Source organism: Meles meles, chromosome 5 (genome assembly GCF_922984935.1).
Source record: "Meles meles chromosome 5, mMelMel3.1 paternal haplotype, whole genome shotgun sequence".
Taxonomy (NCBI): Eukaryota; Metazoa; Chordata; class Mammalia; order Carnivora; family Mustelidae; genus Meles; species Meles meles.
Window position 1 is genome coordinate 154,948,394 of NC_060070.1, and position 17,600 is coordinate 154,965,993.

The following is a 17,600-nucleotide window of genomic DNA, read 5'->3' on the forward strand; positions in this document are numbered from 1 at the left end:
ATAGTTTTAAGTATTTTTTATGTGAACTTCACCTACACGGGTGGTCAGACCTACGTAGATCTACGTAGCATTTATCACGGGGGAGAAAAGAGCAGCCCCCTCCTCCCAGGGCGCTCCATGCCTGCGATTTTCTCAATGCAGCTTCGGTGTGGGACCCTGTCCTCCGTCCCCTGGCAGCAGGGGCTCTAGCTCTGGACCTGGCGTCCTCGCGGGGTGCGCACCCGTCCTGCCGGCACACCTGCGGCCGAGCCTGAGCACAGTTTACCGAGTCCTCTGCACACGGGTCTGTGGGGAAACCCTGCTCTTCCTGGGCGGAGGAACTGCCTTTCTCTCCCCTTTGGCTTCATTTCCTACGTCCGCATTACTAACCGAAGGCCGGTGTGGTCACCAGTTGTCAGCCGCCCTCAGTGCCCGGTGGTCAGCTGCTGGTCTGTGTCCCGTCCCGTCTCCTGCCACCCTTTGTCCATGCACAGCCCTGTGAGCCGGGATTTCCTGTTTCCTCATCCTGTGTTTTCCTCTTCGCCGACTTCCTTCTCGTAAGCCGGCAGCGTCCTGATGGGGCGGGTAAGTTGCTGTTTTGAGATGTTGAGCATCTGCAAGTTCACGGCCTTTCAGTTCAGGAAAATGTTGCTAAGTTTTTTCCTTTCTTTTTTAATTTAATTTTATTTTATTTTTGTGCGTGTGTGATCCAGAATTCATTGTTTGCTGAGTTATTTCGTGACGGTTGACGCTTGCTTCGTTTTCTCCGCCGTCTCCGGCCTTCGTGCGACTCCTGCACTGGTTTTCCGAGAGGCCGGGGTGGGCGAGGACGTTTCTGGGCTGGGGCCTGGAGAACGGCAGGCAGAGACTGAGAAGAGGACCGTGATGGGCACCAAGCCGGCGTCTGCTGTCCCGTGCTCGCTGTCAGGGCTGCTGTGATAGAGTCTAGGATTGCAGGGGCAGGGGGGCAGGCGGGGACAGGCTGGGAGGGGACACCCGTATGTCTGCCGCAAGGTGCACAGAGGGCCGGGAGAGCAAGGGAGGGGTTGGCCCAGGCGGACCACAGCGGCCACGGGGACCACACGCAGGGTCTGGGGTCAGGGAGCCACTCAGACGGCACGCGTGCCCCCCCCACACACCCCAGACACTGTTCTTCATGGGGATGCGCCCTTCCTTCAGGGAGCACGTTCCACAGGAGACGCAGACAGTACCAAGCAGTGTGGGGCACCTGGGGTCCCGGCGGCCGAGCGGTGAACTCTTGGTCTCAGCCCAGGTGGTGACCCCAGAGTTGTGGGACCCATCCCTGCGGGGGCTCCGTGCTCCGTGGACGTCCGCTTCTCCCTCTCCCCCTCCCCACGCTCATGCTCTCTCTCAAATAAATTAATGAGTCTTTAAAAATAAGTAAATAAATAAACTAAGCACGGCAAATACAAACATGGCATGTTAGACATTTTAGAAAACATGTAAAACATGTCTAAACATGTTAGAAAATAAGCATCATGGACCTAAAACACTATGGTTGCTTTCTGAAATATCTTTGTGCCGAGAGAGAAGGAAGCCGAGAGTCCGGGAGAGGAGACGCCGGTGGTGAATCTGCTGAGTGAGGACGGTGTGGACGAGGCAGTAGGAGGAGCGCGTGCGAGGCTGTGCAAACGCCATCTGCCGCTAGGCCGATGGCCCCGGGTCTGGGGTCCGGGCGAGGGCAGCCACAGGACAGTGGGGCCTGGTTGGGGAGTAGGGCTCATGTCTCACTGGCGTTGCGTCTGAGAGGTCTGTCGGCATCCGGATGGAGAGGTCACCCAGGGGAAGGGCTGTCGGAGTCAGGGCCGGGCCAGAGACTTGGGAGTCAGAAGTACACAGGGGCCAGCTAAGGCCCTGGGGCAGGTGTGGAGAGCGACACTAAGAGGGGCGGTGCTGAGCCCCGGGCACTCCGGCGTCTGTCCACGGCCAAGAAGGAGCCGGCAGAGACGCGAGCAGCAGCCGGTCAGGAAGGGGCCCAGCGCGGCCAAGATGACCCTCAAGAGCTGGGGGTGGAGGGCCTGCCCTGAGCAGCTGCTGATCTGGGACTCCCCACGTCTCTACTGCAGCCCAGGGCGTTCACCGTCCCCCGCAGTTTGCTGAACCCCGCACGCATCTTTGTAAACCGTCCCTCCGCTAAGCTGGGCTCTGTCCCCCCTGCTGGTGGAAACCGAGCTCTGGATGGGGGACGGATGGAGAGAAGGAGAGGAAGTGGGGAGGCTGCGGCCTCAAGCGGGGGCGGCCTGGGACCCGGGAACGGACGCAGGAGGCCCTCAACCCCTGGCTTGCGCTGTTGGCATGGAATTCCAGGCCCTTGACTGGAGTACGGAGGGATAAGCTGGTGATGGCTCAGGTGGTCGCCCAAGGGGTGTGACAGAGAAAAATCAGGCCCAGGGGCTCAGGTCATGATCCCGGGGTGCTGGGATGGAGCCCCACACCGGGCTCCCTGCTCATCAGGGCGCCCTCCTCCCCTCGACCCTTCTCCCCACTTGTGCTCACTCTCTTCTCAAATAATTAAATAAAATCTTTTTAAAAAAGACTATGTTTGCTGTTCAGTTCAGGGTTCTTTGTATAATCGTTGGATGAATTCTATTTTGTTATGCAAATATGCTCTATCTTTATTAGAAGAATCTTATTTTGTGGCTCCAGTGTCTTAGATCCCGATCATTTTCTGTGTCTTTGAGTATCAGTGACTGAAAGAAGTATCTTTCAGAATCTGCTGTTCTGTTCTTTTTCTAACTGATTGTGAATTGTTAGACGTAGGAGAGCTTAGACCAAAATGTACTACCCCTGTTTCTCCATCTAATAATACTTCTTGTTGACATATGTCTTCTCTGACCCCGATACAGTTACATCGACTGTCCCTTCACTCTCGCTGCCCAGCACGATAATCTCTCAGGGTCATTGTTTCATCGCTTGTTTTGTAAACAGCATAGCTGAATTTTTTTTCCAGTCTAGAAACTGGTCTTTGGGCAAATAGGAGTTATTCTGTTTACATTTATTGTGATTATTGATAAACCAATACATTTTTATGATCATATTTTGTAATTTCTATTCATCATTCTTTTCTGTGCTTTTTTTTTTTCTTTGTTGGGTTAAGTTTCCTTAATCCCCGTGTTTCTCTGCTCCTGGTTGGGAAGTTACATATTTTCCTTCTCTCTACCCATGAAGTCTTACATGCATGCTTGAATTAACAAAACGTAGAGGGTCTCAGTGTCCCTCCCACCTCCCAGACAGTGCGGCCTAGGAACTCCTGGTCCGGCTGACGGGTGATCGGGTGATCGGGTGATCGGTCTCACGGCCATTGTCATTCGCCTGCCCGGGGTCGCTGAGGACGGTGGCTCTGGGATTCCTCTCTGGGTAGGGCGTGCTCTGGTCCTCTGTATTTTTCTCCAAGGTTTCCTTGCATCTGGATCTGCAGTGTTTGTAGTGTCTGGATTCGTCTTTTGTCAGTTCTGTGTACTGTCAGTATCTTACCCCAGTTTGAGACTTATCTCTTCCCTCTGCTTTGGTGTCTTAGTAATCAGAAGTCCCTAACTTCAATGCCGGGGAACCGGTGGTGGGTGCTGTGTTTATTTCTTTACTTACCCACCAGTCGCACTGAAGCCGTCCTCCCTTACCGCACGGTCAGGGGCAACCCCCCGCAGCACCTTCCATTTCCAGTGTTTCCCTCATGTGTGGATGTTCACCTTATCCCAATCCGCCACACACCCGCTTTGTTTTCGTGCGCCTGCCCATGGGCCCTGTTGCTGTTGGTCTGTAGCATTTGATGTCTGCGCCCCTGTTTGCCGGGTGGGAGCCGCTGCCGGCTGTTATCAGTGACCGTGCCAGGCAACGTCTGCCTGTCCCCTGCCGTGAGATAGCAGAACGTGCGTCCGTGGGTCTTGGCCCTGGTTCCTGGCACAGAGCTCCCAACCCCTTGTACTGTCCTCTGTGATAATGGCTCCAGGAGCATCCCCTGTTCAGTGCGGTGCCTCTGGGCAGGCTCCAGGACCGGGTGGGAGGGGGGCTGGTCCCCAGAGACCCGCCACGGCAAGCCGAGCCGTTTGGGAGAGGGGCTGGGAACGGAGCGAATGACGCACGTGCCCTCTGAGGGCACCCCCATGAGATCCCAGTCACACGGACTTGGGAGGCTTCCAGGCGGCTGAGCACCCCCACGCCCAGGGCAATGCCCCAACTCCAGGGGACAGAAGCCGCTGCACCTGGGACCCTCCTGCAGGATCCCTGGGTGTCTCTTCATCTGGATGTCATCTGCACCCTTTATCAGTCCTTCAGTCAACCAGAGACTAGTCAGCGCGTCTCTGCCCGCTGTGAGCGCTCCTGACAGGTCAGTGGAGCCCAGGGAGCCCCCACGGGAACCTCTGGTCCACCGTTGATCACCAGGAGCACGGGGGACGCTATGGGCTGGCAACCGGCGTCTGCGAGGCAGCAGGCACTCTCGTGGGACTGAGCCCTTCACCTGTGTGATCAGACACTGTCTCCAGGGGGACAGGGTCAGAAGGGACATGAAGAACAGAACGTCCTCCTGGTGTCGCCGAGAACAGCTTGATGCAGGGAAAACTGCACCCGGTGACAAGAGGGAGTGTCGCCCGCACACAGGACAGGAGGCTCAGCAGCGGCACACAGCAGCAAGAGCCGCGTGGCTCGCCGCAGAGGTGGGAATCCCGGCTTCTCCTTACACGGGTGGTGTCTCCTTCACTCCGTACAGCAGTCCCAAACTAGGCACTGGTTCTCGGTTTTCAGACTGAACTAGACGGTTAGGGAGGTTCAGTAAGCCTCCCGGAACTCACAAAACATGAGCGCGTTCTTGCCACTGAGCACCAGGGGCCGGGGAGACCGTGCACGACCTTGGCGCCAGCTCTGTGGGGAACAAGGTGCCACTCCAGGGGGCAGAAGCCCGTGCTTGGGGCCGGGAGTGGCCGGCTCTGTGAGGACAGGTGTACCTTCGCCAGGTCTTGAAGGTGGGAGGGATCCTGTGTGCCCTTGGGCCCTGGGCAGAGGGGAGGGTTTTCCAAGGCTGAGTCAGGCGCCCAGCGGGAGCCCTGGTTCCCCAGGGCACTCACCCGACTTCTGGAACAGCCTGCACACCCTTCTCCCACACCCTTCTGCAGGGCTCTCGCCACACCCAGCCAGTCTCTGGAGCCCTCAACAAAGAGACGCCTGTGAGCCAACCGTCCTGGTGGCAATGGCCTCATTGTCACCATGAAGATAATTAGCTCTGTGTCCTCTTTCAGAAGGGGGTGGGACGGGGGACTGTTCAAAGATAACATTCACTGCTGATAGCCACCTGGTCCCAAACTAAAGGTAGTCTACACAGCACTTCTCTGTTCAGTTTTTTTTTACTCTTCTGTGGATTTGAATACTTTTTTTTAAACTCCGTATTGTAACCCTCCGGCAACGAACCTGCAGTGTTCTTTGAATTCAGGACATCCCCAGCCCCGGACCTGCGGGAAAGCCAGCCACGAACAGAAGCCGTCCCGCCCCCTCTCCTTCCCTCACGCGGGCACCACGTGTGAGCTCTGGGCCTCGGTCATCTCTGTCCCCGAGTGTGGTGCTGGACGTAGCCCAGATTTCTCAGTAGACCACAGGCTTTTCAGCTGTACTTGAGAGAAAGAATGGGTAAGTGGAGGTGACCCGGCTCCTAAAGAGGATTTTTTTTTCTTTCCTGGCAGATGAATGGATGAAGAAGAAGTGGTGTATAAACACACACACACACACACACACACACACACACAGCAATATTACTCAACCATCAAAAAGAATGAAATCTTGCCATTTGCAACGATGTGGATGGAACTAGAGGGTGTTATGCAAGTGAACTAAGTCAGACAAAGACAATTATCACATGATCTCACTCACATGTGGACTTTCACAAACAAAACAGATGAACACAGGGGAAGGGAAGGAAAAATAAAATAAGACGAAACCAGAGAGGGAGACAAACCATAGGAGACTCTTAATCACCGGAAACAAGCTGAGGGCTGCTGGAGGGGAGGGGGGTGGGGGGATGGGCAGCTGGGGGATGGGCATTAAGGAGGGCACCTCCTGTGACGAGCACTGGGTGTTGTAAGCAACTGATGAATCACTGACCTCTCGCTCTGAAACCAGTAATACATTATATGTTAATGAATTGAATTTAAGTTTAAAAATAAAAATTTAAAGATAATAATAAATAGGTTCTCTTTGGTGCACATTTAAAGGGTCCAGAGCAGTTTGATTCCCACTCGGCAGACCACTCACTGAGCCTCCTGCAAGGGTCTCCTGAGGGTTTGTCCCAAGTCCTTCGGCACAGCCAAACGGCATCACCTGCTGAGCAAACGCCACGCTCTGCACCAAGCCTGTTACACACTGCGACACTGATTTATAGGAACTATGCATTTGACCAAAATATATTTCTTGTGTAGTTTCGGTCTTTGTCCACAGTTCCTGGCTCACGGCTCCCAAAACCTTGGAATTTCCTGAACCATCTTTTGTTACAATATTCAGTCTCTTGTCCTCCGTTTCTGAAATCTCTTCAGAGCCGTGAGGGTGATGGGTGTTTTGTTATTGAAAACAGGCCCCCTTCTTCCTCAAGTGGGTTGATGTTAACAAGGCAACTTCCGTTCATGATTAGAGGGCTGAAACTTTGAGTCCCACACCCTGATTTCGGGGGAGGGGAGAGGGGCTTGAAGTTGAATCCACCACCGATGACCACTGATTTAATCAATTATCCTACGTAATGAAGCCTCCATGAAAACTCCAGAGGACGGCGTACAGAGAACTCCCAGCGGGGACGAGTGCTTCCCCACGCTGCCATACTGGTCTTCAAGCTTCACGAAGACAGAAGTCCCTTTGCTCACCACCTCCCTTACGTATCTCTTCATCTGGCTGTTGATTCAGATCCTTAATATCTGCAATAGGTCAATAATATAGTGAGTAAACAGGTTTCCTGAGTTCTGTGAGTCACTCCAGAAAATTAGTGGACCCAAGGAAAGGGACATGGGAACTTCTGATTTATAGCCAGCAGGTGAGGCCTCAGATGTGGAGGGCAGTCTGGCGGGTCTGAGCCCGTAACCTGGGAAATCCGACGTCGTCCCTGTGTAGATGGTGCCAGAATTAAGTGGAACCTGCCGGACACCTAGCTGGTGTCCACATCATTGGCGTCAGGGTCAGGAAAACCCATCTACTCCACACTGGGGTTGGGTTCCAGAATTGCACTACACCTATTAATCCATTTAAGCCACATATAATCCTATAGAGCAGGCATTTTGATTGCTTTTTCACAGAAGACTAAGACTCTGAGAAATTAAGTAACTTCCGTCTGGCAGAGCATAGGGTTTGACCCCACAACAACCAAGCCAAAGGGCTACGAGCTGTAGCAGGAACCGTCCGCCACAGTGATCGGCCCCGCGGAGGTTATCAAGGGTCCCCAGACACACACGGGCTAGCGACTTGCAGTCTGGCACACAAGTCAGGACCAAACCAATCAAAAGCCTTTCTCAGGAGTCTGGGATTGAAGGTCCACAGCAGGGTGTGCGGGGTGTGGGCGGTGATGTAGACCCCTGCTTGGAGGGGTCTGGTTGTAGCCCTAGCATCACCTGAGAACTTCCAGAAAGTCTCAAGTCCCTCCATACACCTTTGGGGTCAGAACTTGATGTGAGTAAAACTCTCAGTGTGTTGAAATGCTAGGGTTTGCAAAGCACTGAGGTAGACAGTGGCTCAGCCGAGGGGTCCTGGGCGGGTTGAAGAATCTGTGGCTGGGAACAGTCACAGGTAAAGTCATCAGAAAGTCAGACGCCTGAGGGGCTCGGGCAGTGAAGCGTCTGCCTTCGGCTCAGGTCATGATCTCGGGGTGCTGGGATCGAGCCCCACATCAGGCTCCCCACTCGGCGGGACAGAAGACAGTAACCCACATGTTCTTTGCTGAAAGGAAGTATAATGAGACGTAGCTGCCATGTTCTGTAGAACACTCTGGCAATTAGAAGCCATAAACTAGATACATGTCCAGCAATGTGCCTGGATCTTAAGGCCGAGATCGCAGCTCAAAAAAAGGGAGAAACAGTCCTGTACTAGGTATCTGTTCAGAGCCCCCCCTGTATCCAAGGACACGTGAAAACATGAGAGTCGGGCCCGTGGGAGTGAGGAGAATGGGAAAGAGAATCCGGGGAGACAGGGGAAAGTGTAGAGACGAGGGGACCTCGCCTGGGCTGCTGCGAATTGCTCACCAGGACCCGTGGAGCAGGAGTGACACGGCTCTCACCCTGGAAGTCCGAGGAAAGGGGGGGAATTGGCAGGAGTGGGAAATAAAGGGCACAAGTGAAGCCAGCAAGCCTGCCCCACACAGGAAGGCCACCCCGTGTGCACAGCAAAGCAAGGAGAGGGAGACCAGGCTGGGGTTCGCGGGCCGAAGTAATCACGGTTCTTGGGCTGTGGACCGAGTCCTCCTACACACTCCACCTGGGTCCTCACAATCACCGCTCTGGTTCTCTGAGGCACCCCAAGTGCATGGCAGCCCCTCACTGAGGCCAGAAGCGGACAGAGCTCAGCGCTCTCACAGTCCCAAGACCAGCAATGCTTACAGAAGCACTGAGCCCAGGGATTACCCGCTGGGGCTACCCCCCAGGAGATAAAGGGTGGTTTGCATCACAAACCCTGCTTTCAACACTGCCCGGTGGGATCACCAATGGGTGATTTCCCCCCAGGCAGCTCCCCATCCTCCTACTCCTTAAGCTTTCAAATTCCATTTTCTTTCTTATGCTGGGCGGTTTAATTTTGGCCCAGAGCCTCCTTCTGTGCCTGTCCACACCCCTAAATAACCTGAGCCACTCACCCTAAATTTAGTCACACTTGGAAAGACAGTGTAGGCGGCTCATTCCGTTTTTTCAATTCCATACTCAAGCCAAAAAAAAAAAAAAAGGCTTGCTTGTCCAAAACACTAGGTCCGGGCACAGGAAGTGAAACAAAGCCCCATCATCCAGCAATAATAATGGTAATAACAGGGACTACCCGAGAGGTTCCTTAGACCTGAACAGCATGTCATCTTAGGGGACAGTGCATCAGGGCCCGGACTGCGTCCTGCTCCCAGAGATCCCACTGAGCTGCGCAGATGAGACCCACGCCACGCAGAAGTGTGGCGGTTCCTACACCTGATTAGACACCCTCTACAAGAAAGAAACGTGACCTGACGTCAGAAAGGAGGGGACGTGGGCGTCCCGGGGCCGCAGCAAGAGGCCCCGCGCCTGCGGCGTCTCCAAGAGCGGCGGAACAGAACCCAACAGTCCGCTCCACCAGTTAGAGCGAGCCCGGCTCAGCTTTGCTCTCCCCGTGGTGATTATTTCCGAAGCTCCGGCAGTCTTTAGCGCAGTGGTGTTTGGTTCTCTTTCCGAAAGCGCGCGGGCTCCCCGGCTTTGCCCGTGTGCCCAGCCGCTCGCGGTCTCCGCGGCAGCGCCCCTTGGACGCCGCCGTCCGCCGCCCCGGCAGACAGGAACCGGTTTCCCAGACGGCCAGCGGGGATGCGCGGGCGAGCGGGCGGCGAAGGCGGGGTGTCCTCTGCTGCGGGGCGCAGCCGGGCAGGGGCGCGCGGGGGGCGGCAGGGGCGCTACCGCGGGTCTGCGCTCAGGCCCCGCCCCCGCCTCCCCGGGGGCTCCCGGCGGCACCTGCCTGCGGTGGCGCCCTGAGGGACAGCCGGGGGGTGCCTGGCACACCCGGGACGTCCTCGGAGCGCCGGGCGCTGTCCGTCAGGTCCTGCCGGTCCCTGGTGAACGTCGCCGGCTTCCTGTCCTCGGGGAGGGCCAGGCTCCGGCTGAGGGCGCGCGGGTCCGGGTCCGGCGGGACGAGCCCTGCGGGAAGAGAGCCGGGCTGGGAGGGACGCGCCCCGGGGCGCCCGCGGGCGGGGGAGGCGGCGGTCTGTTCCCCGCGGAGGAGGGCGGTCTCGGCGGCGCGGGCCGGCGCGGCGCCCTGAGGGTTTGCGTCTCAGCGCGCAGCCGGCGGCAGCCCACGGGGCGGTGAATCCGAGTCTGCGGAGGAACCGGATCCCTGTGTTTCTCGCGCGCTGTCTGAGAAGCGGAACCAGGTGGTGTTTGTGCAAATACTTTCTAAATCAAGCACCCTCCTCAAAGTAGACGCTGTTTTTAAAAAACGATACGTTTGTTCAAGTCGACAGAGTCTGGCGCCAGGCTGGGCAGAACACACCCAACCGAGCGTCGTGACTATTTCTGAGGAAATAACACCCGTACAAGGAAAAACATGAACAGCACGAAGCCCTTACATGTGCGCGTTCCTCTGCGTCCTGGCCGCCCACGGGGTCCCAACCAGCGTGTGCTCCCTTTTAAGGAGAAGGAACCAGAAGCAGGGGGCACACTGGCTTGCCGTGTCTCATAACCAGCAAAAGCGAGAGCAGACCACCCAGTGGTCAGGCTCCAGACTCCGTGGACGTAACTGCTCTGGACTGACCGGACGGAGGAGAGAAGGAATCCCGAACCCCCAGCTGCTTACCTGACTCTGTTTCCAGATGATGCGCCAGGTTTTCTGAGAGAAACAGAAACAGAAAGGTGTGTGACTTGTGATTTCCCAGAAGCATTCCCAAGAGCAGAGCTGAGAACCGTGTGAGCCCAGGGGTGGGGACGGCCGCCTGCTCTGTGCCCTCTGCTGTGGGCTACTGAGACACAAGCCACCGTCACCTGCCTGGACGCTCAGCCCAGTGCCGGGCCCTGGGGAGAGAAGATGCTCTCGGGAGGGTCCCGCTGAGCACAGCGAGACCAAGGGAAGGCTTAAGGGAGGGAAGACGCCAAGAGCCAGGCTTGGCAGGCAGGGGGAAGGTGGTGATGGGAGGAGGGCACAGCTGTCCCACCAGCGGGGAATGGGGAAAGCTGCTGCCCCTCCCCTTTACCTGAGAAGGTCCTCAGCATCTCTGGGAGGGAGAGTGTTTTCCTGTGGAGATCTCGAATCTTCTTGACAAGGTCTGGAGAAATTGTCTCTGGACTCACAAAAGTCCTTTTCTCATACCTATAGACAACCAGCCCTTAAGAATTAGAGGTAGGGGGGCGCCTGGGTAGCTCAGTGGGTTAAAGCCTCTGCCTTCGGCTCAGGTCATGGTCTCAGGGTCCTGGGATCGAGCCCCGCATCAGGCTCTCTGCTCAGCGGGGAGCCTGCTTCCCCTTCTCTCTCTGCCTGCCTCTCTGCCTGCTTGTGATCTCTCTCTCTGTCAAATAAATAAATAAAATCTTTAAAAAAAAAAAAAAGAATTAGAGGTAGGGGTGCCTGGGGGTTAAAGCTTCTGCCTCCGGCTCAGGTCATGAGCTCAGGGTCCTGGGATCGAGCCCCACATCGGGCTCTCTGCTCAGCAGGGAGCCTGCTTCCTCCTCTCTCTCTGCCTGCCTCTCTGCCTACTTGTGATCTCTGTCAAATAAATAAAATCTGTTAAAAATTAAAAAAAAAAAAGAATTAGAGGTAGGTCCTCTAAGAGAATGTTTGGGGTTTATGGAGGCTGGAAGGGGCAGAGGTCATCACCCTGTTTGCCTCTAGAGGACAGTACAGTGTCGGTGCAGAAAGACCTTAAACTCCTCTTTCTAATCTGGGTGCTGTTCATTACTAGGGGAAAGGGGGTGGGGAGGGGAGGTGAGAGAAAACAGGTAACAGCTCTGTCCTTGCCTGTCCCCCGCGGCAGGACCATGAGCAGGCTGGGCGCCCTCATCAGACCAGCTAAAGGACTGCACAGCCCTTTAGCTCTATACCCCAAACACTTTTTGAAAGTTTGGGAGACCTTTCCCAAGCCTCGGACCCCAGGTCCAGACCCTGTGGCTGAATAACAAATGCTCCTCACAGAGCATGAAGAAGGCACAGGGGCAAACAGCAGAGGACAGCACGGGGCCAGGGGCTGCCCTTTGTGGCGGCATCTGTAGACCCTGAAGGACATGGGGCCGCTGAGCCGGGAAAGGACTGGAAGCACATGCCAGTCTCCCACGGTCCATGCCACCGCAGTTCATAGACACTCTCTCCCCTCGAAGTTACAGTTTACGTGCTGTTCAATGCTGACTCGAGTACCAGTAATTTTGAGAACTAAACAGATGTTCCTACATCAGCCTAAAAACACAATTGTGGCTTATAATTTCACCTCCAGGGGAAAACCATATCCCTGATACCAAACAACTAGTTTAAAAACGGACTCTTGGAGCACAGCCCTTTAGGCAGAGACTGTGTGTCTGTCTGTCTGTCTGTCAAAGTCAATTTGCATTTCTGTGGGGGGCAGGGTAGAGAGGGCCCCCCTCGGTCTGTGAACAGGACAACAGAGGTGAGAGGCACAAAGGGAACAACCCGGGGCATCAAGGAGGCAGGACTGGGGAGAAGGCCCTACCTGCTATGGTCGGCTCTGATATCCTACAAAAGAGAAAGAACATGTACTCAGCGTCCACACATCCTTCCCACCGGAGACTCCGCACAGCCTGTCCTCCTTATCGTGTGGCCTCAGGGCTCTCTCTTCCTAGAGCCCTGTGTCTGCTCTGTTCCCTCCTCATCACACCCGGTCACATCCCGCCTCCAAGCTCATTCGGGACTCTGCTCAGGTCACGAGAGCAGGCTTCTTTGACTTAGCCTTCTCTGGGGACCGTGTTCTGCCTCCAGAGCTTGAGGGCTGCTGGGGAACAGGGTCCAGGATCGAGTTACCCACCGGATCCGATGCAAAATGGGATAAAAGAATGATAATCGGTGTGAGCCAGGGACCACGCTAAGCATTTCTAGGACTGTTTCCTAGCATCTTTGCACGAGCTCTGTGAGGGAGGTGCTGTATTATCCCCACATTTAAGGGGCTCATGACGCTCGCCACAGTCACATGGCTGGAAGAGCCTGTCCTCGGGGCACCTTGGTGGCTCAGTGGCCTAAGCCTCTGCCTTTGGCCCAGGTCGTGGTCTCAGAGTCCTGGGGTCAAGCCCTGCATCAGGCTTTCTGCTCAGCAGGGAGCCTGCTTCCCCTCCTCTCTCTCTCTGCCTGCCTCTCTGCCTGCTTGTGATCTCTGTCTGTCAAATAAATAAATAAAATCTTTAAAAAAAAAAAAAAAAAGGAATAGCCTGTCCTCAAACCCAACGCCCCCGGACTGCAAGGTCCCTGACATGACCACAGGGAGTGGACGAGTCATCCAGCCTTCCTGGGTCTGCAGTCAGTAAGCTCTCTGGGCCAGTGCAACCCGAGACCTGGCAGTCCCTTCCAGTGGAACCAACGTCCACTTGCCCTTCCCGCCTGTGCCAGCATCCCCGGCCCTCCGCCCATGTCCCCTCCTGGTTGGCGCCTCTCCTAGCCCACGAGGTGCGCACGGCCTCACTTGCAGCAGGACGCTGGCTGGCCGCTGACTGTGCTCCTCCAGCTCCTGGGCCTGGGCTCCGAGCCTATTGATCTCCTCGGAGAACTTGGAGTTGTACTGGTCCCTCTCTATGCAGGTCTGCTGCTCCAGCTCGCGCAGCCTGGCCTGCAGGAGACAGTGCTGGTCCGCCAGCTCCTGCTGAAGCCTCCGAAACACCGCGTCCACCTGCTGCTTCTTGCTTTCAATGTGAGTCTGCGCGGGGTGAGCAGAGAGACAGGCCGGGAGGAAGACGGAGAGGCCGGTCTCCGGGAGGGTCACCTGTATCGTCACGGCTCGGAGACACAGCTCTCTCAGTACTATGGTGGAACGGGTCTCAGAACAGACTTGCCAGCGGTGAGGGCTGTGCCCCTGTCTTACCGCAGAGTCTAAGAACAAGGCCCCAGAATGCCCTCAGAACCGTGCTGAGCTTCTCAAGCACCTTCCCCATCTGAGACACGGCTCTCGCCTCACCATGCCTTCCCTAGAGTCAGGAAGAGCTGGTGGGAGTCGTCCGTCCGAGAGCCACTGAAGGAACCAGGCCGTGGTTCAAGTGTGTGGCATCACTCCCGGCCCCCGACATTGCCCTCCACACAGCATGCTTGGAAGGGAGCCGAGGAGAGCTGCGGGTCTCTTGCTGCCCCACAACTCTGTTCCCTGGGTCAGGGCGCCCGAAATTCTCAGACTGCTGCTTTCCTCCTGGATGACCGTGTAGCTCCAGGAGGCGGCCCTACAGCTCACCTGATGTGCTCAGGCCAGCCCCACGGTCCAGGACACGGGCACCGCACACGCCTACCCACCCCTTCCTATCTGAAGGCAGTGCTTTAGGGCACACAGAATGGGGTGGGAAGAGCGGCTCTGGGCCAAGACACCCGGCTTCTACGGACACCTGCTGTCTTAGTCGTGGGAGCGTCTGACTCGATTTCAGCTCAGGTCATGATCTCAGGGTCCTGAGAGCCAGCTCCGTGGGCGGGCTCTGAGCTCAGCCGGGAGTCTGCCTCAGTTTCTCTCCCTCTGCCCTTCCCACTCCCTCTCTCTCAAGTAAGTAAATGTTAAGAGAGAGAGATCTGGGCTGTAGACACGTCATCGTGACCATGGGCTTTGCCCTGCGGGACGTCCCACTCGCAAACCTGTTCTCTCTGTAAAGCGGCTGAGAAGATGGGTCCTGGGCCAGGTCTCAGAACCATCTCCAACCGTGAAGTTCTGGGATCCCACAGCCTGGACCCCGAATGCCCGCACAGAGAGGCAAGGATGTGAATGAGGACAGCCCAAGAGTACCTGACAGGAAGCTTCCCCCACACCCAAAGAGCAGGTGTCAGAAGCACTTACCAGAAGCTCTTGGAGCTTCCTGTCTTCCCGCCGCCATGTGGCCTCCATCTCGCTCTTCTCCAGGTGCAGAGCTTTCGACTGGCTCCGGAGCCGGTCCTGCGGGGAGAACGGGCGGGGAGCGGCGGCTTAGTTCACAGAGAGCGTCTGCTGAGTGGCAGGTGCACCGCCGATGGGAGAGACTCAAAGGTGAACAGGGCAGTCCGCGTCCCTGCAGGGATCGCCTGGAGATCACCGCCGCCGCCTGACCTACAGAGAAGGCGGAGTCCCTGGTGCCAGCAGCCGGGCGGGAACACAGCGGGGCAAGGGGCGGGGACAGGCTGCAGAGACAGAAAGTGCTTACGGTGGGTCTAGAGAGGGGCTGGCACGTGTCGCATGCCCCGGACTGTCCTCAGCTGGCCCTGGGGCCTGTGACCATGCCGAGCCCTCCTGGTGCTGGGGACCACAGGAGGGCTTGGCACAGGGGAACAGCACGGTCGACTGTGTGTTTGGCAGATTGGAGGATGCCTGGAGAGGCCGAGCATGGACACGGGGGGGCGTTCGAGGCCAAGCAAGTCTGGGCGAAGATGGCGAGAGCCTGCATTTGGATGTGGTCGCGGGGATAAGGCTGAGTCCAAGACTCAAGAGCTGCTTCTGAGATCACTCGTAGACCCAGACGCTGGATGCACAGAGCGGGGGGCGCAGGGGGCGCCGTATCATGCCCCCCCCCACAGGCCGCCCTTGCTCTGCCCTCGCATCCCTCTCAGCCCAGCAGTCTCGGGCTTGGCAAATCCCACACTCTGTGTGGGTCCTGGGAGGCCAAGGTCGCTGGCCCACAGTGGGCAGAAGATAGTCCCATGCACTCGTTCACGGATGCAACTCCCTGTGCCCTGTTGCCATGGGGCCCCGTGAGGCTGAGGTCCCCCTGAGCCTGTGAACGGCCACACGTCCACAGGGAACCATGGTCCTTCGTCTGGGTCCCTACCCGCTCCCTCCACGGTGGGCGACAGGACGCTGTCCCAGCCCACACAGGCCCCCAAAAGCCATCTGTCTTACCCGGTGGGGCTGAACGGCCCCGGCGAGGATGGCCGCAGGGTGGCTGCAGTGGGAGGGACTCTCCCGACAGACCACACAGAGCAGCTCCGCATCTGCCTCACAGAAGAAGTAAATCTTCTCACCGTGCTCCTCACAGCACGTCTCCCCCAGAGGGCCCAGGGGCACGGGGACCACGAGAGGCTGGATGGGCTCCTTCTCCTTGCGGGGCACACAGAGCAGTGCCTGGCAGGAGGGCCGGGCCCCCATCCGGGAGGGTGGGGGGGCGCGGCCGGGCAGGTGTGTCCACGGGTGCAGATCACTGCATCCTCCCAGGTTCCCTTGCAGGCCGGACCGGTGGGCTCCTCAAGGGAAGGCGCAGAGGGCATCCCGCTGCCATCTCCAGCCTGGCCACAGAGGCCTCTGCCTCAGCCACACCAATCCCCTGTCCCTGATATTCGTCACTTCTTCGTGAGTCATAGGAGGCTGCAAGAAAGCAGGAGGTTTCGGCCTGGGAAGCCACCGGCCGCCACCCATCAGCTGAGTGGGTTCAAACTCCAGGGCACTTGAAGTGACCCAGCATTTCCCAGCAGGGGCCTGGTCAGCCTGTCCTCCACGCCTGCCACATCCTTCCGTCCCTGGGGTGGGGAGCCCACCATGCGTGAGTGCACAGGGAGACGGGTTTCCTGGAACCCCACCCTTGACCGCAGTGGGGTGGAGAGTTCCAGGAGGAGAGGCAGGGAGGTGACCTTCCAATCCACTGAGCCAGTGGGAGGCACCAGCTTCCACTCTCAGGTGCGCTCAGCGTCAAAGTCCAGACTGCGGCGGAGGGAGGGGTTCTCCGGTCACTCCTCTGCCTCCCCTCCCCGCTCACCTTACCCACCCCTGCAGGCCTCCTCACCTCGGCCACCGCCAGCCGGGGAGCCTTGTCCCCAGACAGAGTCCACTTCCGTTTTGAACAGCCCTTCGGGACATGTGTCATTACCTGCCCCGAAGGGCTGTTTTTACAGCAAGACATGTGAACCGACTTGGCTGAGGTCACAGAGTTGGAGAGCTGCGAAGCGGGGGTCAGTCTGGTTCTCCTGGCTCAGGGCCTGTGCCCCCAGCACCGGCGCTGCCCCCCTCCATGGTCCAGGCGCTGCCCCCGCCCCCCATGGTCCAGGCCACGGTTTATCCGCTCCTTGCGTCTGTGCATAAAACCCAGGGGACCCCCACTCTGACGCTAGCCATCCGCCCTGCGCTGTTTCCCTCGCTCTGCACCTGAGCTGCTGTGTGTACCCCATTGCCTTCCCAACTGCCGCCCACCCACGCCCTCCCAGAGCCCGCAGCTCCACGCCGCCACCGAGCGGGAATGCGGCGGGTCCTAGCAAAAATGCGCAACTCTCCAAACGATACACCTGTTAGAAGGAACACAAAATACCCCGTTCCTAATTCTTAGACTGGTTACACGTGGAAATGATTGTATTTAAGGCTAAATAAAATGCTAAAATTAACTTCCCTTTTTAAAATACGGCCAGGTGGAAACTTGAGCTGCGCAGGGGGCTCCCGTGGTGTTTGTGTGGGGGCGCGGCTCTGGGACGCTCAGCTCTGAGCGCAGATGGGGGCCTGCACCTCCCCACGCACACGCGGAGCTCCGCGCTCCCAGCGCCAGGCTCCGCTCTGGAGCGGCGGGGGCTCCGGGCGCACCGCGGACAGACGGCGGCATGAGCAGCGGGTCCTGAACAAGTGCCAGCTGTTCCCGGTTTCCTTCCTGCTCCCCACGCAAAGCTGACTCTCGCCTGGGTGGAAGCCGGCGGTTGGCCGGGGTTGTGCAGCGCAGACAGCTTATCTGCGCCCTCCGACTCGCTGTGCAGGCGGATACCGTATCTCCCTGGGAGCAGCCGGTCCTACCGCAGGGGGCTGGCGTAGCCTCTCCCCTCCCGGACCCGGTCCGCCTACCGCCCCAAACAAGGACTATCTC

At 57.5% G+C, this 17,600-nt stretch overlaps 1 protein-coding gene across 1 annotated transcript; it reads right to left on the reverse strand.

Moving 5' to 3' along the window:
• Positions 1–7,892: 7,892 nt before the first annotated feature.
• LOC123942285 (tripartite motif-containing protein 15-like) lies at positions 7,893–16,795 on the reverse strand. Its single transcript, XM_046006132.1, is given in 9 exon segments — positions 7,893–9,665; positions 9,667–9,815; positions 10,471–10,503; positions 10,865–10,980; positions 12,329–12,351; positions 13,289–13,519; positions 14,633–14,728; positions 15,665–16,005; positions 16,750–16,795. Coding segments are annotated over 9 exon segments (1,563 nt in total). The 3' UTR covers positions 7,893–9,137.
• Between the last annotated feature and the right edge of the window lie 805 nt (positions 16,796–17,600).